The 24,077-nt window shown below is 43.2% G+C and overlaps 2 protein-coding genes across 2 annotated transcripts in view; both read right to left on the reverse strand.

The window, feature by feature from the left end:
• LOC143172020 (geranylgeranyl transferase type-1 subunit beta-like) overlaps positions 1-7,884 on the reverse strand; it is a 68,500-nt gene extending 60,616 nt beyond the window's left edge. Inside the window, 2 exon segments of the mRNA XM_076361235.1 lie at positions 7,733-7,782; positions 7,872-7,884. The gene's annotated coding sequence lies outside the window, so the exon portion shown is untranslated.
• An 8,431-nt stretch (positions 7,885-16,315) lies between these two features.
• Positions 16,316-24,077, reverse strand: part of LOC143172031 (geranylgeranyl transferase type-1 subunit beta-like) — a 54,194-nt gene continuing 46,432 nt past the window's right edge. The window contains 4 exon segments of the mRNA XM_076361251.1: positions 16,316-16,888; positions 16,891-17,022; positions 21,307-21,415; positions 21,689-21,873. Coding sequence (XP_076217366.1) covers positions 16,842-16,888; positions 16,891-17,022; positions 21,307-21,415; positions 21,689-21,873 — 473 coding nt within the window. The 3' untranslated portion in view covers positions 16,316-16,841.

Genomic DNA, 24,077 nt, shown 5'->3' on the forward strand with positions numbered 1-24,077 from the left:
CGCCCGATCAAGGGGAGCCTATTGACCAAGCCTTCACACTCCAGCTACAGGAGGCATCGTGCTCGCAGGCTCTAGTCCTGCTGGGGGACTTCAACCACCCCGACATCTGCTGGAAAAGTAACACTGCGAGCTGTAGGCAATCCAGGAGACTCCTGGAGTGCATTGAGGATAACTTCTTAGGCCAGGTAATAGACAGCCCTACCAGAGGGGATGTGTTACTGGATCTGTTGGTCACCAATGCAAGTGAGCTAATTGGAGACATCAAGATTGGAGGCAGCCTGGGCTGCAGTGATCATGCACTGGTGGAGTTCGCAGTCCTGAGGGATATGGGTCAGGCGAAGAGTAAAGTCAGGACCCTGAATTGTAGGAAAGCAAACTTCCAGCTGTTCAAGGAGTTAGTCAATAGGACCCCCTGGGAAACTGCCCTCAGGGACAAGGGAGCAGAACAGAGCTGGCAGACCTTTAAGGATGCTTTCCATAGAGCACAAGGGTTCTCGATCCCCATGTCTAAGTGTCATGGTTTAACCCCAGTCAGCAACTAAGCACCACACAGCCGCTCGCTCACCCTCCCCCCCCCTCCGTGGTGGGATGGGGGAGAGAATCAGAAGAGCAAAAGTAAGAAAACTCGTGGGTTGAGATAAGAACAGTTTAATAATTGAAATTAAAAAAAAAAATAACAATGAATTGTAATGAAAAGGAAAACAACAAGAGAGAGAAAGAAAGGAACAAAACCCAGGAAAAATAAGTGATGCAACCACTCACCACCCACCAACCGACACCCAGCCAGTCCCCGAGCAGCGATCACTGCCCCCCGGCCAACTCCCCCCAGCTTATATACTGAGCATGACGTCATATGGTATGGAATAGCCCTTTGGCCAGTTGGGGTCAGCTGTCCTGGCTGTGCCCCCTCCCAGCTTCTTGTGCATCTGGCAGAGCATGGGAAGCTGAAAAGTCCTTGACTAGTGTAAGCACTACTTAGCAACAACTAAAACATCAGTGTGTTATCAACATTATTCTCATCCTAAATCCAAAACACAGCACTGTACCAGCTACTAGGAAGAAAATTAACTCTATTCCAGCTGAAACCAGGACAGTAAGAAATCAGGAAAGGAAGGCAAGATACCAGCATGGCTGAGTCAAGACCTGCTGGTCAAACTAAAGGGCAAGAAGGAAATGCACAGGTGGTGGAAGCAGGGACAGGTATCCTGGGAAGAGTATAGGGACGCTACCCAGTTGTGTAGGGATGGGGTCAGGAAGGCCAAGATGCGGCTGGAGCTGAACTTGGCAAGGGATGCAAAGAATAATAAGAATGGCTTCTTACAGGTATGTCAGCCAGAAAAGGAAGGTCAAAGAAAGCGTACCCCCCCCGATGAACATGACTGGCAAACTGGTAATGATGGACGAGGAGAAGGCTGAGGTACTCAACAACTTTTTTGCCTCACTCTTCACTGGCATCCTCTCTTCCCACACCTCTCAAGTGGGGATGAACCAAAGACAGGGACTGGGAGAGCAAAGTCCCTCCCACTGTAAGAGAAGATCAGGTTCATGACCACCTGAAGAACCTGAACATACATAAGTCTATGGGACCTGACGAGATGCATCCCAGAGTCCTGAGGGAATTGGCTGATGGAGTTGCCAAGCCACTCTCCATGATATTTGAAAAGTCATGGCAGTCAGGTGAAGTCCCTGGTGACTGGAAAAAGGGAAACATTGCACCCATTTTTAAAAAGGGGAGAAAGGAGGACCCTGGGAACTACCGACCTGTCAGCCTCACCTCCATGCCTGGGAAGATCATGGAACAGATCCTCCTAGAAGCTATGCTAAGGCACATGGAGGACAGGGAGGTGATTCGAGACAGTCAGCATGGCTTCACCAAGGGCAAGTCTTGCCTCACCAACCTAGTGGGTTTCTATGATGGAGTGACTACATCAGTGGACACGGGAAGGGCTACAGATGTCGTCTATCTGGACCTCTGTAAGGCCTTTGACATGGTCCCCCACAACATCCTTCTCTCTAAACTGGAGAGGTATGGACTTGATGGGTGGACTGTTTGGTGGATAAGGAATTGGTTGGATGGTCGCATCCAGAGGGTAATGGTCAACAGCTCAATGTCCAGATGGAGTTTGGTGACGAGTGGCGTCCCGCAGGGGTCCATATTGGGACTGGTACTGTTTAATATCTTCATCCATGCCATAGACAGTGGGATCGAGTGCACCCTCAGCAAGTTTGCAGATGACACCAAGCTGAGTGGTGCGGTTGACACGCCTGAGGGACGGGATGCCATCCAGAGGGACTTGGACAAGCTTGAGAAGTGGACCCATGTGAACCTCATGAGGTTTAACAAGGCCAAGTGCAAGATCCTGCACCTGGGTCAGGGCAACCCCCAGTATCAGTACAGGCTGGGGGATGAAGGGATTGAGAGCAGCCCTGCCGAGAAGGACTTGGGGGTACTGGTGGATGAAAAGCTGGACATGAGCCAGCAATGTGCGCTCGCAGCCCAGAAGGCCAATCGTATCCTGGGCTGCATCAAAAGCAGCGTGGCCAGCAGGTCGAGGGAGGTGATTCTGCCCCTCTACTCTGCTCTGGTGAGTCCCCACCTGGAGTACTGCATCCAGCTCTGGAGCCCTCAGCATAAGAAAGACATGGACCTGTTGGAAGCGGGTCCAGAGGAGGGCCACGAAAATGATCAGGGGGATGGAACACCTCTCCTATGAAGAAAGGCTGAGAGAGTTGGGGTTGTTCAGCCTAGAGAAGAGAAGGCTTTGGGGAGACCTTATTGCGGCCTTTCAATACTTAAAGGGGGCTTATAAGAAAGATGGGGACAGACTTTTTAGTAGGGCCTGTTGCGACAGGACAAGGGGGAATGGCTTCAAACTAAAGGGGGATAGATTTAGACTAGATATAAGGAAGAAATTTTTTTACAATGAGGGTGGTGAGACACTGGAACAGGTTGCCCAGAGAGGTGGTAGATGCCCCATCCCTGGAAACGTTGAAGGTCAGGTTGGACGGGGCTCTGAGCAACCTGATCTAGTTGAAGATGTCCCTGCTCATTGCTGGGGGTTGGACTAGATGACCTTTAAAGGTCCCTTCCAACCCAACCTATTTTATGATTCTATGAAATTAAAAAACTTCATATAGAACAATTCAGAGAGAGCAGCCCTTTTTAATACAACCCCCAAGTCTGGCATCACTATTGCTGTACCTTTTCTTCATGCCTTCTACAACTATAGTTACTACATGCGTGTACTGGGTCTGGCTGGGAGGGAGTTAGTTTTCTTCATAGCAGCCTGTATGGTGCTGTGCTTTGAATTTGGGACCAAAACTGTTGATAACACATGGATATTGCAGTTATTGCTGAGCAGTGCTCACACAGAGTCAAGGCCTTTTCTGCTTCTCACACCGCCCTGCCAGTGAGTAGGCTGGAGGTGCACAAGAAGTTGGGAGGGGACACAGCTGGGACAGCTGACCCCAACTGACCAAAGGGATATTCCATACCATATGACGTCATGCTCAGCAGTAAAAGCTGGGGGAAGGAGGAGGAAGGGGGGGACGTTCAGAGTTATGGCGCCCGTCTTCCCAAGTAACCGTTATGTGTGATGGAGCCCTGCTTTCCTGGAAATGACTAAACATCTGCCTGCCGATGGGAAGTAGTGAATGAATTCCTTGTTTTGCTTTGCTTGCGTGCGCAGCTTTTGCTTTCCCTATTAAACTGTCTTTATCTCAACCCACGAGTTTTTGCACTTTTGCCTTTCTCATTCTCTTCCCCATCCCACTGAGGGGGGGAATAAGTGAACGGCTGTGTTTGGCTTAGCTGCCTACCAGGGTTAACCCAAAACAACATGTATTAATTTAGGAAGTCAAGCATCAAAGTTTGACATGTGAAATTTATTTTTTAATTGACCTACTGAAAGCTTACATAACAGATATCCTGGTTCTTAAGGTCCCCTCCAAGATAAGCAAATAAAGACATTTCTGATGACAGATTCAGAGCTCTTGATCTTCAGCCAAATACAAAGACTATAGTTTCTCAGAATTCAAAAACCTTTTCAAGTGACTGATTTGAGAAGCTGAATAATCATGCTACCAAGAGCATCATGAAATATCACAATCTGAAAGACTTTAGAGACCAGGAGAGTTGAGTTCTCCTGCCAAACCTCATAGTATGACTGATAGTGTATGAGACTTTACAGACCAGATTACCGAAAATCTACTGTCGCTGATGTTGCATGCAGCAACTACAGATAAAAATAATCTTGAGGGCTTTGGACCAATAATTTCAGTAAAGAAGATTGCATTGGGTCTGTCTGGGATGGACTTAACTTTCTTCATAGCAACCTGTATGGTGCTGTGTTTTGGGTTTGTGGCTAAAACAGTGTTGACAACACACCAATGTTTTAGCTATTGCTGAACAGTACTTGCACAGCATCAAGGCTTTCTCTTTTTCCTCACTCTTTTTCCCTCCCCAGAAAGTAGTGTGAGTAAGAAGTTGTGAGGGAACATAGCCAGGACAGCTGTTGTTATAATTGTACCAACTCCCTTAGTGTTTGACAAACTACAGTTAGAATGGACCAGCACTGTGCTGAAAAAAATTTCATCCTCTGCCACCTTGCCTTGTTACAACAAATGCAGTTGGTTCTGCTGCAGTGCAGTGAACCAAAACCAATCACACTGACAAATTATTATTTTTTTTTTATTATTATGACAAGTTTGTCTGTAATTTAGTTGAGTTCCCCAATCTGGGTCACCATGGAACCACAGAAATGGAGGAACAAGGGAGGTAAGAATAAAAGGATGACAGCATTTCTTTCTGCAGCAATACCAGGTCAGGAGGTTTGCTGAACTCAGTGACCTTGAACTTGTAAAAAAGGCCAACTTTGTACCCTCAAGGTCAAACTAGGGGTGACGCTTTTGTGGTGCAATCACCTGCTTAGAATTTGTTAACAGAGACATATGTATATCTGCAGAACATTGATCTAAAAATCAGTATATTAGAACTCAAGAATCTCTGGGTGAGTAAAAATGTCATGACTTAAACAAATGCATGAATTTAGATGACCATGATTTTTATTCTAATTGAAGATTTAAATTTGACTATACCGATTGGCCAAAAATTAAGGAGTCCTGAAATAGCTTCAAACTGACAGTTCCAATTTTCAGAAAACTTAGGGTTTTTTCAGTGTTGCACAACCATTATATACAATTCACTGGGCACTGATTATTTAATGTATCATGGCTACTATGACCACACATTAAATTTAAGCTCAGATAATTTCAAAAGAGATATGAAAACAATTAGTATTATTAGCATTATTTAATAAGATTAGGGAAGATGCCATGTAAACTAGAGCCTCTGCTTTAGTTCAGTGGCAAACTGTGACAGCTTGGTAATGTAAATCATGGAATAGAAATGTCTAGGCTGGCAGGGACTTCTGGAGATCACCTGGTCCCATCATCTGTTGAAAGCAGGGTCTTAAATTAGGTTACCCAGGGCCCCATTCAGACAAGTCTTTAAGGGAGACTCCACCATTTCTCTGGGAAACCTATTCCAGTGATTAACTGCTCTCATGGTGAAGAACTTGTAATCTGGTCTGGTATTTCAGTTTAGAGATTGGAAAGGATCTCCATTATTCACCACCTAAACAAACATAACTGTAGTGAAATAACAGGATTGGAAGATGTCCTGGTTTCAGCAGGGATAGAGTTAATTTCCTTCCTAGTAGCTGGTACAGGGCTGTGGTTTGGATTAAGGATGAGAATAATGTTGATAACACACCCATGTTTTAGTTGTTGCTAGGTAGTGCTTACACTAGTCAAGGACTTTTCAGCTTCCCATGCTCTGCGGACTGAGAAGGCTGCAGGTGCACAAGAAGCTGAGAGGGGGCACAGCTGGGACAGCTGACCCCAACTGGCCAAAGGGATATTTCATACCATATGACGTCATGCTCAGTATATAAAGCTGGGGGAAGAAGAAGGAAGGGGGGGGGATGTTTGGAGTGATGGTGTTTGTCTTCCCAAGTAACTCTTACGTGTGATGGAGCCCTGCTTTCCTGGAGATGGATGAACATCTGCCTGCCGATGGGAAGTAGTGAATGAATTCCTTGTTTTGCTTTGCTTGCGTGTGCAGCTTTTGCTTTACCTATTAAACTGTCTTTATCTCAACCCATGAGTTTTCTCACTTTTTCCCTTCTGATTCTCTCCCCCATCCCACTGTGGGGGGAGCGAGCGAGCGGCTGTGTGGTGCTTAGTTGTCGGCTGAGGTTAAACCACGACAGAAGAACCCTCCTAAAACTTTAACAAGGTATTGGAAAAATTATGAAAGTACACTGAAAAAAATGGTTATGATCAGCCTTTATAAATATGTCAGGCACCTATATATATATTTATTTAAAATGGAGGAGAAAATAGTCTGCTGTAAGATTCCAAGAACGATTTAGCCTTCTTATCATTTTATATTGTTTTAGTTTGGATTATCTGCATCAGAATTATGAATGTTTTCTCCACTTCATATTACGTGGCCATGTTTAGCCCTCCTGGCTATGATTTTAATAGATTTGTGTATCAAATTTATTATAACTTTAATGCCTAAATAAAGCTAGCGTATAGCATGCTAAGACAACTTCTTTATGCCATTTAAAATAACAAAGTATACTGAAACAGGCTAAGGCTTAATGAATGAATGCATTACTTAAGATCAAAATGTATAACTTTTTTAACATAAAGCTATGTGTTATTTCACACACTGCTTTAATACTATATCCATACTAATCTTCGTAACTGAAGAAACACATGGTTTTTGCCAGGTGTCTGTACTTTCAACTGAAGGAAAGCTTCATTTAACAGGAGGACTTGATCAAAGTCATGTATGTACGACTTCCAAGAAATTACAAAGTGAAAAAAATGTGATTTTATTGGTTGAATAAAATATTGAATCCTTTACACATCTCCAAGTTTTTATTAAATGCACAAGATGGTCAATAATTTAACTGTCAAGTTGCATCAGAAATAACTTATTAGCTTACATGAAGACATTATGAATCTGAAATAAATGCATTCTGAATCCATTACATGGACAAGTGTCCCTCTACTTTAAAGTAAGGGGCATATTTCACTATTACCAGTAACATGTTTTAATGCTTGTACTAGCTAATGAAGATATAAACGATTTCTGTTACATAACAGTATTCTGCATGCTGACTTTGAACTACAGACGACTTAAGTCATTTATTTTAAAATCGGCTTTCAGGATGGATTAAAAGAATGAAGCACAGGACTAAAAATAGATTAGAAGGATTAACAAGTGGGTTTTTTTCCTCATGCATATCAGGGAGTTTAACTGAGCACAGACTAAACTTCTACATAAATTTACATTTTTGTGAACTATCTGCTGGTGGAGTTTTCTATCTGCTGGTGGAGAGTTTTCTAGGGAAGGCGTTCATTTTGACCACCGCTGCGCCGGCTGTTAAGGCTACCGACACAGTGAGATCCTGTATCCTGCCCACAGCTGCTTCGCCAGTGCTACCACCTCGAGGGAAGCCGGGGCGGGCAGACAGCTCTCCAGGAACGATTTCCCGTCAAACGCAACCGCCCCTGGGAAAGACTCCCCCCCCGACTCTCTGAGGCTGGCGGAGGACGCCGGAAAAAAGGAAACAGGGTCTGTCCCGCCTTTCCACCGTGAGGCCCGAGGGCGACGAAAACGCGCCAAAGCTCCATCAGCCCGGCCCGCCGAGCATACCTGCTGGTCTCCAGGAACGAGTACCGCTCGGGCAGGATCTGGAGACAACGCTGGAAAAAACACACATGCCGTTCTTTCAGGAAGTCCAGCCGCTCCACCTCCCCCAAGTTCAGCGCCAGCCGCGCTACCGCCATCTTACCCCCGCCTGTGGCCGGCGCGCACAACCTGCGTCACACGCGGCTGCCGCGGGACACAATCAGCCGCCAGTCCCGCCCGCTGGGCGTGAAGTTCTCTTGCGGACTGCCCCAGTATCGTCTGCCAGCTCTATCCACAGACGTGGCTAGACAGCCGCACCTCCCTCAGTGGCTCAGCTCCCCCGCGGGGGCTCTCTGGGTCCACCTCAACCCTGTAGGACGGGGAGGGGGAGGGAGTAACTGCTTGCTTCGTAACGGCACGCTGTCAGCCTGCAAGAGCTGCCAGTCAGCTCAATACGTGCCCGAGATACTATTAGGTAAAATTGACTACATATTGTTTTATTACAGCTGGTGATATCCTGCAGGTAAATCCAGTAACTTGAACTAATTATTCGTGTCTCAGGAAACAAGTTACTGTGTAGCAAATTGCATACAAGACTTCCATCGATGTTCATAAGGGTTAATAGGAGCAAATAAAATCAGGTTATTATTTCTCATATACCAATCTGAAATTCAAGAAGGAGTATAAAAAAAAGCCGATCATAATGAAGAACTTTTAATACAAACTGAAATATATGTCATGATGAAAACACTAATAATGTAACAAAAAACAGTTCAAATACAACACCCACAAAATACAAAGGTAATATATGTCATTGGATCGAGCAAATTTTGTGAAAACTCCTGAAGACAGCTGGCCACTTCATATGCAAGGAAATCATCATCCTGTAAAAATGATAGGCTGATGCCTATAAAAAAAGTGTTTATAAATAACCATTTTTATAATGGTATGTGTCCATTGTTCTCCTCCTTAACTATAAGGAATATGTAAAAGTGATTCTGAACATGTTGGTCCAATCTCTTTTCTGCATTCCTCCCAGCTCGATAGGCCTGCAAAACCTGGACAGGTCTCTGCTGCATGAATTTCAACCTTACAGTGAAACAGACAAAAGAAATCTGTTCTTTTTGATCAATCACAGAATAAATTATATATGCTCATTAGATCTTTATCATTTAGATAAGTGCAAAGTAAACAAAACAAATCTACCTAGTGAGAAGGAGACTTTTGCCCACACTACCACAGGAAATATAGCAGAAGCTTTTATTCCATGGAATTAAGAGGGGCAGCAACTGCTTGCTTTCATTACTTACATATCTGCATACAGCAATCAGGTCTCTCAACTTTTTCTTTAGCATGAAGAATAAATACATCCTAAGGTGTTTTTCCCAAACTGTTTTCACACTGAAGTAAACAAAATCACCTCTATATTTAGAAGGAAATATGGGCTTGAATAAACCCACAGAATTTAGATAAGGAGGAAAAGCAACATCTTTGTCTAGAATAAAGTTTCATACACTTTCTTAGATATAGACAGATATTGTTATTCATAGTGAATCCAAAATAGATTTAAGTGAGTAAAACTAGGGTATTAAGGATTTAAAAAATATTTATAAGATTATATTACAGGAGGAAGCAGGTAAATTTAACACAAATATATGCATGAATTGAGAGGTAATTATGCACTTGCTCTTGAAACTTAATACTTTCCTCTTTTTCAGCATCCTCTCTCTTCTCCTTTTCAAGCTTTTCAAGTTCCTCCTTTTCTTTCTTCTGCAAGGTTGTCGTGGAATGAGTAATTTAGATCACTTAAAGAATCACCGTCAAAGGTATTAGCAAAAGTGGTTTTAATATGATGTTGTAAAAGTGTGACTTAACAAAGTTCAATGCCAAGGTTCACTCTATTAATTACTGCATGGAAGAAACATACAAAAGAAAACTGAGTTACACCCGAGTAAGAATGATTCCCAGAGAGACCGGAGACACAAAGGGTAAGGAAGACCCTCCCGTTGAGTCACGAGGTTCAGAGTGGACCCCCTTGCTTTCTAAACTCCTTCTCAGAGAGGAGTCTAGGTGCAGCTAGGTCCAAACTCAGTCTCAGACTTGGTCAATGGTTTATGTCTAAGGGATTGTATATGCAATGTTTCATTAGCATCAATTCAGCACGCAATCAAAGTTACCAATACAAAATCAAAGTTACCACACTACAAGGTTACATGCAATATTGGTCGCTTACCAAAGATCTGTCATTGGTAAAAGGTCTCTCTGCCTCAAGGAGCAACCTTGAGAGGTATCCCAGCTCAAGGTCAGATCACGACCATGCAGCCATGCTGCCTAGCAGGGAGAGCTCAAAGAAGGCTCACCTAGGCTCTCATATTTATGGGATAAAGTGGTTGGCTCGTAGTCAAATTACATGCAATGGAAAAGATATGCATGAGACTCCTTGTACCCACAACATTCTTTGTTCCTTGATAAATGAGTCTTGGAAAAGCCACCCGCTATTCATGCGTTAATCACATGATCGGTGTTCCAAGCTCATATGCATCGATGCTCACTGGATCACTCCGTTCCTTTGTGGGTTTTCAGAGAACATATTGAAACTAGGGGAGTTCACGCCTGGCTATGGCTCAGGCCTTTACCCCTTCTGGAGCCTGCACCAAACCACCGCCAGTCTGGTCAGGGGTCGAGTGCATCCGTCACAAAGGTATACCCTTCCAACACTAACTTCACATAGCATTGGTGCTGGCGTTTCTGTTGCTTTTTCTCCTTCTCTTCTTCTACTTTTAGTCGTGATGCTTATCACATTGCAAATGCTATTGCTTTCCGTTTTCTCCATGCTTCAATTCCTGCTTGTGGTCTTTTCCCTTCTTCTGCTTTTTGCTTCTGAGCTTCTTCACGACAAAGACATTTTCTTAAGCATTTTTTCTGAATTCTCTTTCTCCTTGAAGATTTCTTCTTTTTCTTGATGCTCTGGGGACCCCCAGAGCTGGTGCAGTACTCCAGGTGGGGTCTCACAAGAGCGGAGTAGATATAGTGAACTTTGAGACTTGCGGAAATATTACAGCTGCCAGCCAGGTGAGTGAATTGCTGCCTGGCTGCTCCGATGCTGGGACAGCGGGGCCAACAGTCAGCAACTGGAAGGTAAGGAAGCCCAACAGCTGGGATCCCTTGCTAGAAACCGGGGAATTGACAGAGGAATTAGAAAAGAGACAACAATTCGCAGTATCTGGAGGTGGCTCCTGTCAAGTGTGAGGGCAAGATATCCATTCAAGGAAGATCTTGCAAATTACCAAGGGAAGTGGACTACCGCTGAGGAAGGCATCCAATGCCTGAGAGAATTAGCGGTGCTGGAAGTCATCTAGAGTGACCTCGACAATGACAAGGTCTCCAAAGATCCAGATGACGTCCTGTGTATATGGGCCATGTAGAGGAACGTGGTCCAAAATACCCCAGCATCATATTCCAACAGCTTGGCAACAATGTATTGTCCAGACTTGGATACACCAGCTGTGGAGAGAGCCTCTTCCTGGCTCCAAAATTCTGAAGAAAATCTCTGTCCCTCCTCGTCCCCACAGGCCAGTGCCTCGGCTGTTGGGGACGCCTCATGGAGCCAGTCCCCTCCTGCCCCGGTCAGAGGGAAAGGGAGCCCCAGGCATATGCCGCGTGGCACTCTCTGGTTGTTCCTGCGTGACCAGGGGGAGGACATGAGGAAGTGGGATGGTGAACCCACCTTTAAGCTGGAAGCCCGTGTACGCCAACAGAGGGGGAAGACAGCTGCTAAGAAGGGGCCACCCAAGAAGGCTGTCAGCTTAGTTGCTGTAGAGACACAAGAAGGCAATCAGCGATCCCTCAGATGCAGAAGGAGGACTGAGATCGCTTCCCTTGATTCTGGTGAAGGGACCTCTGGTCTGGCACTGCAAGGGTCAGACAGTGAATACTCTGACCAGGAACAGGAATAGAGGGTCCCTGCCTTCAGCCAGGAGGAGGAAAGGGCCAAACGGGTTTACTGGACTATGTGGATTCGATGGCCTGGCATATTGGACTCACAGAAGTATAAGGTTTGGTAGACACTGGTGCATAGTGTACCCTAATGCCATTAGGGTATAGGGGCATGGAACCCATCTGGATCTCTGGAGTGACGGGGGGATCCCAACAGTTGTCTCTATTGGAGGCTGAGGGGACAAGTGGCAAAAGCACACTATTGTGACTGGCCCGGAGGCCCTGTGTATCCTTGGCATAGACTACCTCAGGAGAGGGTACTTCAAGGACACAAAAGGGTATCGATGGGCTTTTGGTGTAGCCACCATGAATACAGAGAAGATTAAACATCTATCTACCCTGTCCGGCCTCTCGGAGAATCCCTCTGTTGTGGGATTGCTGCAGGTCAAAGAACAGCAGGTGCCGATTGCTACCATGACGGTGCACTGGCGGCAATATCGCACCAACCGAGACTCCCTGATTCCCATCCATGAGCTGATTCATCACTTGGAGAGCCAAGGAGTGATCAGCAAAACTCACTCACCCTTTAATAGTTCCATACGGCCAGCGCAAAAGTCTGACGGAGGGTGGAGGCTAACAGTGGACTATCGTGGCCTGAATGAAGTCACGCCACCACTGAGTGCTGCCATACCGGACATGCTAGAGCTCCAATATGAACTGGAGTCAAAGGCAGCCAAGTAGTATGCAACAATTGACATTGCCAATGCTTCTTTTCTCAATCCCTTTGGCAGCAGAATGCACAGTTTGCTTTCATGTGGAGGGGTGTCCAATACACTTGGAATTGACTTCCCCAGGGGTGGAAGCATAGCCCTACCATTTGTCATGGACTGATCCAGACTGCACTGGAACAGGGTGATGCCCCTGAACATCTACAATACATTGATGACATCATCGTGTGGGGCAACAAAGCAGAAGAAGTGTTTCAGAAGGGAAAAGATTAATCCAGATCCTTCTGAAAGCTGGTTTCGCCATGAAATGAAGCAAGGTCAAAGGACCTGCACAGGAGATCCAGTTCTTGGGAGTAAAATGGCAGGATGGATGTTGTCACATCTCTATGGATGTGATCAACGAGATAACAACTATGTCCCCACCAGCTAACAAGAAAGAAACCCAAGCTTTCCTAGGCCTTGTGGGATTCTAGAGGAGGCATATTCCAGGTTATAGTCAGCTTGTGAGCCCTCTCTATCGAGTAACCCAAAAGAAGAACTATTTTGAGTGGGGCCTTGAGCAACAACAAGCCTTTGAGCAGATCACACAGGAGATAGCTCGTGCGGTAGCTCTTGGGCCTGTCCGTACAGGACCAGCTGTGCAAAATGTGCTCTGCGCTGCAGACAGGGAGCATGGTCTCACCTGGAGCCTCTGGCAGAAAACACCAGGAGAAAATCGAGGTCGACCTCTAGGGTTTTGGAGCCGGGGGTATCGAGGATCCGAGGCACACTACACCCCGACTGAAAAAGAGATACTAGCAGCAAATGAAGGGGGTTGAGCCACTTCAGAAGTTGTTGGTACAGAAGCACAGCTCCTCTTGGCACCGCGATTGCCCATGCTACACTGGATGTTCAAAGGGAACATCACCTCTACACATCACGCAACCAGCGCTACATGGAGTAAGCAACGGGCTCAAATGGAGAACCCCAACCGCCCAGGAATCCTGGAAGAGATCATGGACTGGCCAGAAGGCAGAGATTTCGGAGCATCACCTGAGGAGGTGGCTCGTGCCCAAGAGGCAGCACCATATAATTAGATATCAGAAGATGAAAGGCGTTATGGTCTGTTTACTGATGGATTCTGTCATGTTGTAGGAAACCATTGGAAGCGGAAAGCTGCTGTGTGAAGTCCCACACAACAAGTTGTTGAAGCCATTGAAGGAGGTGAGTCAAGTCAGTTTGCAGAAGTAAAAGCCATCCAGCTGGCCCTGGAGAGTGCTGAACAAGAAAAGTGGCCAGTACTCTCTCTATATACTGACTCATGGATGGTGGCAAATGCCCTGTGGGAGTGGCTACAGCAGTAGAAGCAGACCAATTGGCAGTGCAGAGGTAAACTCATCTGGGCTTCTGCGTTGTGGCAAGGCATTGCTGCCTGGGTAGAAAACATCGCTCTAAAGGTACGTCATGTAGATGCTCACATGCCCAAGAACCGTGCCACTGAAGAACTTTGAAACAATAAACAGGTAGGCAAGGCTGTCAAAATTGAAGTAGCTCAGGTGGACCTGGACTGGGAGCGTAAGGGTGAGCTATTTGTAGCTTGGTGGGCCCATGAAACATTGGGACATCTAGGGAGAGATGCAACATACAGATGGGCTCGTGATCGAAGGGTGGACCTGACCATGGAGGCCATCACGCAGGTCACCCATGAATGTGAAATGTGCTGCAATCAAGTGAGCCACACGAGTAAAGTCTCCATGGAATAGAGGGTGGTGGCTGGGTTTTTGATATGGTGAGGTCTGGCAAATTGACTATATTGGACCACTGCCATGAACATGCCAAGGCAAGCGCTACATACTCACCATGGTGGAAGCAACTACTGGTTGGCTAGAAGCATACCCTGTAAACCATGCCACTGCCCGAAACACCATCTTGGGACTTGAAAGGCAAGTTTTATGGCAACATGGTACCCCAGAAAGAATTCAATCAGACAATAGGACTCATTTCCGAAATAACCTCATAAACTCCTCGGCCTAGAAACATAGCATTGATTGAATGTATCACATTCGCTATCGCCCACAAGCTTCTGGAAAGATTGAGAGATATAATGGACTGTTAAAGACTTTGCTGAGAGCGTTGGGCAATGGGGCATGGAAGCACTGGGATAAATTTAACAGAAGCCACTTGGCTGGTTAACACCAGAGGATCTGCTAACCATCCTGGTCCTGCCCAAACAAAGCCCCTACATACTGTGGGAGGAGATAAGGTCCCTGTCGTGCACATAGGGAAGTGGCTGGGGAAGGCATTGTGGATTGCTCCTCCCTTGGGAAAAGGCAAGCCCATTCATGGGACTGTCTTCGCTCAAGGACCTGGGTGTACTTGGTGAGTAATGTGGAAGGATGGGGAGATCCGGTGTGTACCTCAAGGAGATTTAACCTTGAGGGAAAAATAATCTGTGATGTGAGTTGTATGTTGTAGGAAGGAATGTAGCAGGAACGACCTGAACCGACAAAGAGTAAGCTTCGCAAAGAACCGGGCGAGTGCAGCGATGACCCAAACCAAGCTGGTGTTGGTGCCCAACAATCGAACATGCTGCTTCTGTCCTGAGCGATCACCTTGACAGATGGGGCCCAAGTCATAGCCTGTTCTTATGGACATTTTGGGGAGTGGCAGAGGCCCACAGAATGGGGAAATAATATCTATCTATCTGTTAAGGGACAGGGGATAGTAGTTAATGAGAATGTATAAATCTTTATGTTGGGTATGTTGGGTTTAAGTATGTAGTATAAGTTGTAAGTGTTGGTAAGAGGGGATTTCAGGAATGAGAAATAGATACAAGGGGATGGTTAGAAGATATATAAATGTATCACATTATGTGGGACCTGAGCGTGACACAAATGGTATGGAATAAGGGGTGGAGATTGTATTGGGACTGTCTGGGATGGAGTTAACTTTCCCCATAGCAGCCCTCATAGTGCTGTGCTTTGTATTGGTAGCTAGAAAGTTGTTGATAACACACCAGTGTTTTGGTTATTGCTGAGCAGAGCTCCTACAGCATCAAGGCTGTCTCTCCAACACCACACACGCACCCCCTCACTCCCAAAGGCCAGTAGGCTGGGGGTGGGCAAGAGGTTGGGAGGGGACATAGCCAGGACAGCTGATCCCAACTGACCAAAGGGATATTCCATACCATATGATGTCGTGCTCAGCAATAAAAGCTGAGAGAAAGGAGGAGCTGGGGGGGGGCATTCGTGGTTAAGGCATTTGTCTTCTGGAGCAGTTGCTACACATACTGAAGCCCTACTTCCCAGGATTGCCTGCTGATGGCAAGTAGAGAATAAATCTCCTTCTTCTTGCTTTGCTTCTGTGTATGGCCTTTGCTTCTTTTTCATTAAACTGCCTTTATCTCGACCCACAAGTTTTTAATCTTATTTTCTCCCCTGTCCCACTGAGGAGGGGGAGTGAGAGAGCGGCTTGGTGGGCACCTGGTGGTCAGCCAAGGTCAACCCACCACAGCAGCATTTCAAGCACACAAAGTAAGGCACTACTACTAAATAAGCCGAGAATGTTCATCATCTCTCTCTGAGTAAACCGCTACCAACTTATCTTAAAGCCCAATGTTTCATTCTTTACACAGAAGCATTAAGAAACTCAGAATTCTTTCACACTAAAAGAGAAAAATATAAAAAAAAATCAAAGTACAGTTGTATAATTTTAATGTATTGCAAAGGCTTGACTTCAGAAACAGGTTCTAATGCTTCTCTCACACACAGCTATTCTGTGCTGAATATCTCTTAATGCTATACATCAATACACTGCACCCTCATTAATATCCCATGAAGAGAATATTTCAGTCCAAAACACTGTGTCTGGCTAATGATTCACTGCATCTGTGTAGAAGCTACTCAGTAGAATTATGAAATCCATTTAGTAAGGCCACACAACTTTAAAAGTCCAGTATATTGAATAAAATAATTTTATTTGTATCTACTTTAAAAAAAACAAACAAAGTTTATGGAATCTGAAAGTAGATGATAAAAGGTAACTTTTAACTGAGCCTTAATATGGGAGATTCTTTACCCCAAAATATGTCAAACATTAAGGTCATAAAGAACTTCAAGGTTCTGTGCTATACTGTATGATATGTAAACAGATTTTGACAATACTTTCCCATTATATATTTTGACACAGTATGTACGAATTTTAAAAATAAAAATTAAAAATTAAATTCAACTGCCTCAAGGTAATTACTTAGAAGTAAAGCCATTTGAAGATCTATTTACCATCTGTGGTGAAAAACTTCTATATATCCAAAATATTTCGCTTTTCCCCAGTGCAGAATAACTGTCTGGAGGCAATTACCTATCAAAATGATGCCAGCAACACAGATCTGATTGTATGACTTCAGCACTTAAAAGAGCACGCTGGTTATACATGGCTTTTAACCTTAGGCTACAATTATGCTATCAGAACTAAAATCAAGTCTAAATCATTCATGTAGAGATGTGTGTGTCATCTGAACACTGTTTAGAGTCCTTGTTTTCCAGATCTGATGGAGGTGGTGAAGGTGCTCTGAGGTTCTTGTGCTTATATTCAGGGCAGGATGAACTTTGCAAATACCAGTTTCTCCAATTAACGACAAGCCACAAATCCCAAAGTAGGCATGTAAAGCATCTGAAAGCAGGATGGAAAATTAAAAAGAAAATTATGTTTCTGTCAGGCTGTAACAGCCAACTGTTCCTGGATTCCCAAACCCCTGAATAATTACAACCAAGGAAAACAAACAGATGCTACATTTTAAACTTAGGATTTGAAACAAGAAAAGAATTTCTGCCCAAACCCTCCAGCATGAAATGATGGTGTGCAATCTCTAAGACTAGAGTCTGTTTTATTTTATGACAGTTCTTGCCCACTACTTAATTTCTTCTGACTTCTCAGGCCAAACAGCAAAATCATTTGAGGAGCTGTAAATACATTTCCTTCAACAGAGTAAATCTTCCCCCCCCGCAACGTGAAGGAACTTTTTTTGCAAATGAAAAGTCAGGTGGATAGCTGGCTACTTAGTGGACAGCTGACTATTGAAACACCAAAATTAGCACCAGTAGCCAAACAGCAAGATTTAGAAGTATGAAAAAAATCATTACTTTCCCTAATCTGCCCCCTTCCAGAGAAAATACCCGAAGGATATGAATTCATGAAGTAGCTTGATCAGCAGAGATGAGATGCTCTTATTTCCCCATCCCACAGCTCTCCTGCTGCCTATCTTATACCAGCACTAGAGCTTGCTCAACACCCTCCGTGACTTAAAAGTAATTCAGAAAACATGGAAGAAAACTAACCCGAGCAGGAAAAACCGGACAGCTTTCTGACATTTTAGCAAATCAAACTGGTTTGCAGAAATATTCAATATACACCAAATCTAGTGCAAAAAGGGGAAAGGACATGCAGCTGTACTTAAGGAAGCTGGGAGGAAGAGGAGTGAGCCTGCCCCCTCTGGACAACAATAATCCATTAGGTTGGATTATCTGCTCAAGAAATCACAGCCTAAAGACGGAAAGAGGATGTGACCTTAATGTGTCCCTTCCAAATTCTCAACACTTGGTAATCTTTTGGAGGTATCACTAATTTCACGTCTGACTAAAATGATATTACAAGAAGTTGTATGGCTAGAGTCTCGCTAGCCAGATACCTTCTCTGAAAGATGGCTTCTGCTTATCAGCATTAACATGCAGACAAAAGCACATTTGGTAGATATAGCCCCTATTGACCTTGCAGAAAGTGTCAGGCAAGGAAAGCTCAACTTCAGGAAATATAGTATATTAACTCCTGTGGAAAGCTGCATTGATACTCACTAAAATCCATATACAAACCTAATTACCTATATAGGGATATTTGGTGAGTTTAACCATTAAGTTCTACACGTGCAAATCCATATCAACTTAATACACAACTCCATTGTAGCCATAACACACCTATGCAGCCTGTGTACTCCTCTCTTTAAAGCTATAAAAAATGCAAGGCTTTTCAAGGCTGAAAAACATAGGTCCGAATGTTTTGCTTCATGAGCAACTCACAAATACATGGCAGTACACAATCTCACAACTACTGAGCAGCTGTCTTAAACAAAAATACAAGGTGGATTTATACTTATACTAGTGCAAATCTCACTTCAGTGTTTTACATTTAGTAAATGTGCACACTCATTTTCATCCTCTCCCTCTCTTTTTATCATGTTAGATCTTTTAATCTTTCCTTTGCATCACCTGTAATTCACGTTTCCAATTCTTTTGTATTGTATATCATTTAAAGATATCAAGTGAGATGCATCAGCAGTACATCTAGTAGTTTAAGATAAATTTATTTAAATTTATTTAAATCTTATCATGATTTATGCTCAAATCTAGAAAAAAATGAATGACTTACTTAGGTATGTGTTCTAACAAAATCCCCAGCTCTGTAGAACCCTAATGTTTGGGGTTTTAATATTTGTAATAAGTAGCATTAACATAAGATAGCAGATCTAACTGCTTTTTTTCAGGAAACTTCTGATAGCCTTTCCTGCGTTTGACAACCCTATGAGGATGCTTACCTGTAGAGACTACTAAAAACTAAACAATAGCCTTTTCGCGATTCACTTTGGTATGGTCATGATTTCAGAGGATTACTAGCATTTAAAAGGCCTTTGACTTTTCAGATTGATTTTCAAAGGCAAGAAATAGTTTTCTAAGATCACTGCTCGACAAGCACACTGGTCCAAACTCTCACTATTTTAAATCAAGAAACACTGCTACCTCTAAAACTAACAACGTATTAACATCTGTTAGCATGGGAACATCAGGACTACAAAATAATATTTTCCTGAATCATCAGCTGTGAAAAGTTACTTGCAATTTTGGTAGTCCATGTAATATTTAAACAGAGCTTTTTGCATAAAGTAGGAGCTACAGAAGTTCAAATTCTGAATCTATTTTAGAAAGCACCTATGAAAAAATTGCATATGCTTATTTTGCAACTTTTTCCTGGCATATTCTGTCACATCCGAGTTTTGCAACAAAACCAAACTGAGGCCACTATTCTCAGCTTTACAAAAGCTAAATGCTTCAAGGAGAATGAATCATTTCTGTCTTTATTCGACCTCAACAAAACTATTAACTCATTTGTGAGATGACCCATACCAGTCTTGTTATCTTCATATTTTGCATTTACACGGAAGTCAAGAGGACTGTGTACATTTAACCATCAGTAGGCTTCTGAAAACAATGGAGCTGCACAGACACTTCAACATTAATAAAGTGGGAAATTGATACTGTGTTCAAAAAGACAGCCTGGCTTTCAGATAGTAGACTGATCTTGTAGGAAGCTCAGCTGTGTATATATGGCATTGAAACTACAGAGCCATAAAAGAAAAAAATGATGCTGCATTTACAGTCATTCTTCAGATTAGAACTGCATTAACTTTTTTACTATTTTTCTTCAAAACATGAACACAGACTTATGTCACCATCTGCCTGAGGAAAGAACGCTGCAATAAACCCACCTATCACAAAAGTATAAACTGAATTGTTTTTTCTGCAAAAATCCTACACCGTTAAAATTCAACAGTACCAAAGGAAACACCAAACAAGTTTTTCCCAGAAGATATGCAATCTTATAAGACGTATTCTATAAATTGTCAAAGCTAGAAAAAATCTGGCATACCAGCAAAACTTCTGTACATTCATAAAGCAACAATATCTAGTTAATCCTTTGTACTCTAGTTCAATCTTCTTGTTCCATTTCTGTGGCCAGCTAGAGCATTCAAGTTAAAAAGTAGCTTACTCTCAAAAGAAAGTTTAAGAGACAGGAAAAGCTTGCTTTATAGGAAACAGTAGTGTATGGGCAGGAACACCATACAAATCAAAGCAAACAGCTTTATTAGTAGTCTTGCCTTCCTCAAATCTTATCTCAAACTATCTTAAAAGACAGGTTGAGGAACTTTTTACACGATTGGGATTTTAAACATACTGTTTTTCTTCCTGACCTCCTAAGTAAACAGTTCATCAAGATAAACAGAAATATTTCCTCGAAGTGATACTGATTGGTCTACATAATGTACACCAAATATAGCTAGTCATCAGGAATCCTAAACTGGTTTTCGGGGGGGGGGGGGGGGGGGAAGCATGTCATGAGCACTATATTATCAGTGTGGGTCCACTCTGACAAATTGTCAACTGTTCTTCAAAATGAAATGATGCCGTGCTGAAATATCTCTGTGCAGATTCAGAACAGTCTCCTCCTTTATTATAACTATGTTTTTATCTTGTTTGGTGAGTTTATGGACTGTTTATCTTCTCTGTACAAAATGCCACTGAACATTACTACTGGCACAAAGTTTGTTTTCATATCTTTACAGTATCTCCTTTGAATTCTAGCATCTTTTCAAATTATCAGTTTCCACTTCCAAAATGCAACCAATAACTATTTCAGATATACTATGTATAATTTATATGTGTAATTACAATCTGTAAATCATAATATGTAACTATCTAAACTTTGAGTTGAGTATTTTTAAATACATCAAAGATTTCTGAATAAGCTCAAAGGATTCATTTCTTAAGGAAATAAACATTCTGAAATATTTTACTCAGACCCTTTACAAAGATACCCACTGCACAGTATGATTTTTAATTAGAATGGTTAAACACATATGGAAAAGCTTGTCCAGCTCTAAACAGACAGTGATACTGTTTTGGTGACAGTCTAAACAACAGCAGCTCACTTGCTCTGATGCTGAACAAGGAAAAACTATCCCTTTCCCTCTGAATCATGAAAATCTCATATTTTAAGGTTTATTTTTTTCCATTATTTGAAGGAGACTGGGGGAAAAAAAACCCTCTCTTACACCTCTCAGATGTTTGACTGCTGGAATATATTTGTAGCTTAAAAGACACTCACCATAATTTTGAGAAGTAAATTTACCTGGATGGCTATCTGGCCACTTGGCAAATCCACCAACAAGACGATCTTGAGTTGACAGGATGTAATTTCGGTTTCTCTCAAAATTTGTGTATTGGAATATGTTCAAGAGCTGAAAAGAAGTTAGAATGTTACAGCAATATACTAAACTTGAGTACATTTTAAAATATTAAAATATAATGTCTATTTACATAGATAAGTAGTGCAATATAGCACTAATCTGTTAAACCTCTTTATCCTGCATTTTTTCAAGATGAAAAACCTTTATAGTGATCTTTGCATATTCTTGTACTTGCACCAAATATGTAATTCTTCCAGGTAAAACAAGATGGTTAAAGAAATCAGAACAAGTCAATAACTATCCTGTAGGTTTTCTGTATACTACCTTCAAAGTTGCTCCCACCCAAAAGGAATAGCAGGTGTCTACAGGTTTGTTGGGTCGTCCATGGTAGCCATTCTGTTGTCTCATTATACACCACCTTCTTATCCTGTTCAGTTCTTTTTCTGAAAAAACTTCCTCCAGTTTACCCATCAAACACAGCGATGCAATACCACAAAATGTAGAGCCACCTATGAGGAAACAGATGTTTATGCAATGTTTTAAGATACTCAGATATTCACTGAAGCCTGTATGATCTCGATCAGAATTTTAACTAGGGTAATATCAATTAAACCAATGGATTTCTAAAAAGAGTACAACAGGAATGAGTAAATGGTAATGCAACAGAAGACATTTCTTGATATGTTACTTGCACAAGAAAGCTAATGGGAAACCAGCAATCAGACTATCAGACTGAAGCAGAGATGCCAAAGGCAGTCACAGCACAACTCCCCAGAGAAGAAAAATAAACTGAAGGGTAAGTGTCTGACAAGCAGTAAGCAAAAAAAAACCAACAAAAAAACCACAAAACCCAAAAGACATGGTTAATGCTATGAAAAAACTGGAGGATTCCCATGGTTGTAGCAAAGACACAAATTATGCTTCTAAGGATTTTTTTTTACTGTCAAGGAAACTGCAAGGTAAAATTTGAAATTAGAAGAGAAACTCATATTCTTTGTCTGGGTATCATTGCCATCACTTTTAAAAATCCATCAAAGCTCATTCTGAGTCTATTACCTGTAATTATATAATTACAGCCTGGAAGTAAGCTGTTGATACAAGACATGGGGACCAAGATCCACTGTTACACTATTATGGCACTAAAAAACCCCATGAAATCTAGGATTATTTTTCATTCTGATGTTGAAATGCAGGAAGGATACCGAAGTAATGATATTTGTTATCGCTAGCATTCTGCAGCAACTTATTTAACTACATTTTAAAATATGTAGGGGTATAATTTAAGTTTTTCAACTTTGCCAGGGGTCTAGGGGCCAGCTGCTGGATGGACTGACTATCTTGATCAACTGGAGATGAGGAACAGCATCAGGTTGTCTGTGCTGTTCATATCTGTGTGAGTGCCGGTATTGTAACAGTATGTGGAAGGAAAGAGAGTCTGTTCCTTTAAGGGTATCTGGTCAAAGGCCTTTTCAAAGCAAAAGGGGATATTAAGAAAAAGGGGGAAGCCATAAACAAGAAAATATACAGAGACACAAACCTGACCAACAAACAATAAGGGAGGCAGTGACCAAACCAGGTCAGTCACACTAATTGGTAAGGATATATGGAGTGTGGGAATATTTATTTCATTAAGATTATCTGATCAAGGACCTTGTCAAATAATGAAAAAGGGGAAGCCATAAACAAAACATAGAGACACAAACCTGACAGGCAAACATAATGGAGACAAAGACAGGAAACAAACCTGGTCAGTCACACTAATTGATGGGCTATCAAGAAACCACAGGCAAACTTGGACTTTGCAACTGATAAGGATGCAAACCTGAGGGTCCAGGATGTTGGAGGGGAGGTCAGTGGAACTGTGCAAACAGATGAGGGAACGTGCAGGGGAAGGGGGAGCAGGGAGGAACAAAATGGGAGTAGCCAGAAAAGGGTATAAAAAGGACTGGTCACATCTAAAACGGCACCGGTCAATACACTTGTCTGGCTGAGTCCTGCACCTGATCACTGCAGTCTGTCCTATCTTCTTATTAAATCCTTTCTTAACTATCTCGCTGCATAAACTCTCTCTGTATCCCATGTGCATGTGTGCTGCAAGGACTAAGTGTCAGCTACTGGGGAGACCCGTGTGAGTGGATTTGGTGCCAGCTACTGGAGGAGTCAGACCAGGGCTGTAGGTGCCCCTGGGCTATGGTGTCAGCTACTGGAGCAGGTGGGGGTCTTGGCCACCAGCCACTGGGGCGGGAATGAGGTGTATCCCAAAAAAGCAGCTACTGGGAGGGACCAGACTTAGTGAGGCAAGTGAGGGGCTCAGTGCCAGCAGCTGGAGCAGGACTGCAGGTCACAGTCCACGTGCCTGGTGCTGGCTGCTGGGGGGGCTGAGTGCCTGGATTTCCCCAAATCTGGTGGTGCATGGGGTGTGCGTATGTATTCATTAGCAAACTTCAAGCTGGACTAGCCGGCAAGTAGGAAGCCCTGGGTCTGGGCAGGGGTATCGGGCAGAGGGACTGTGCTGGTATTCAAGGGGAACTTGCGAATGTGGAGTGCCTGCGGGACAAGTGTGTGAGTACGTGCATGTTTGCTAGCAAGCATCAAGCTGGATGAGCCGGCGAGTAGGGGACCCATGAATCAAGTAAGAGGGCCTGGGCAGTGCTACCAGGGTGTGACCAGTACCCCCTGCTCCTGACACCTGATACAGAAATGTTGCCAGGAT

This window comes from Aptenodytes patagonicus, chromosome W (assembly GCF_965638725.1).
Source record: "Aptenodytes patagonicus chromosome W, bAptPat1.pri.cur, whole genome shotgun sequence".
Lineage (NCBI taxonomy): Eukaryota > Metazoa > Chordata > Aves > Sphenisciformes > Spheniscidae > Aptenodytes > Aptenodytes patagonicus.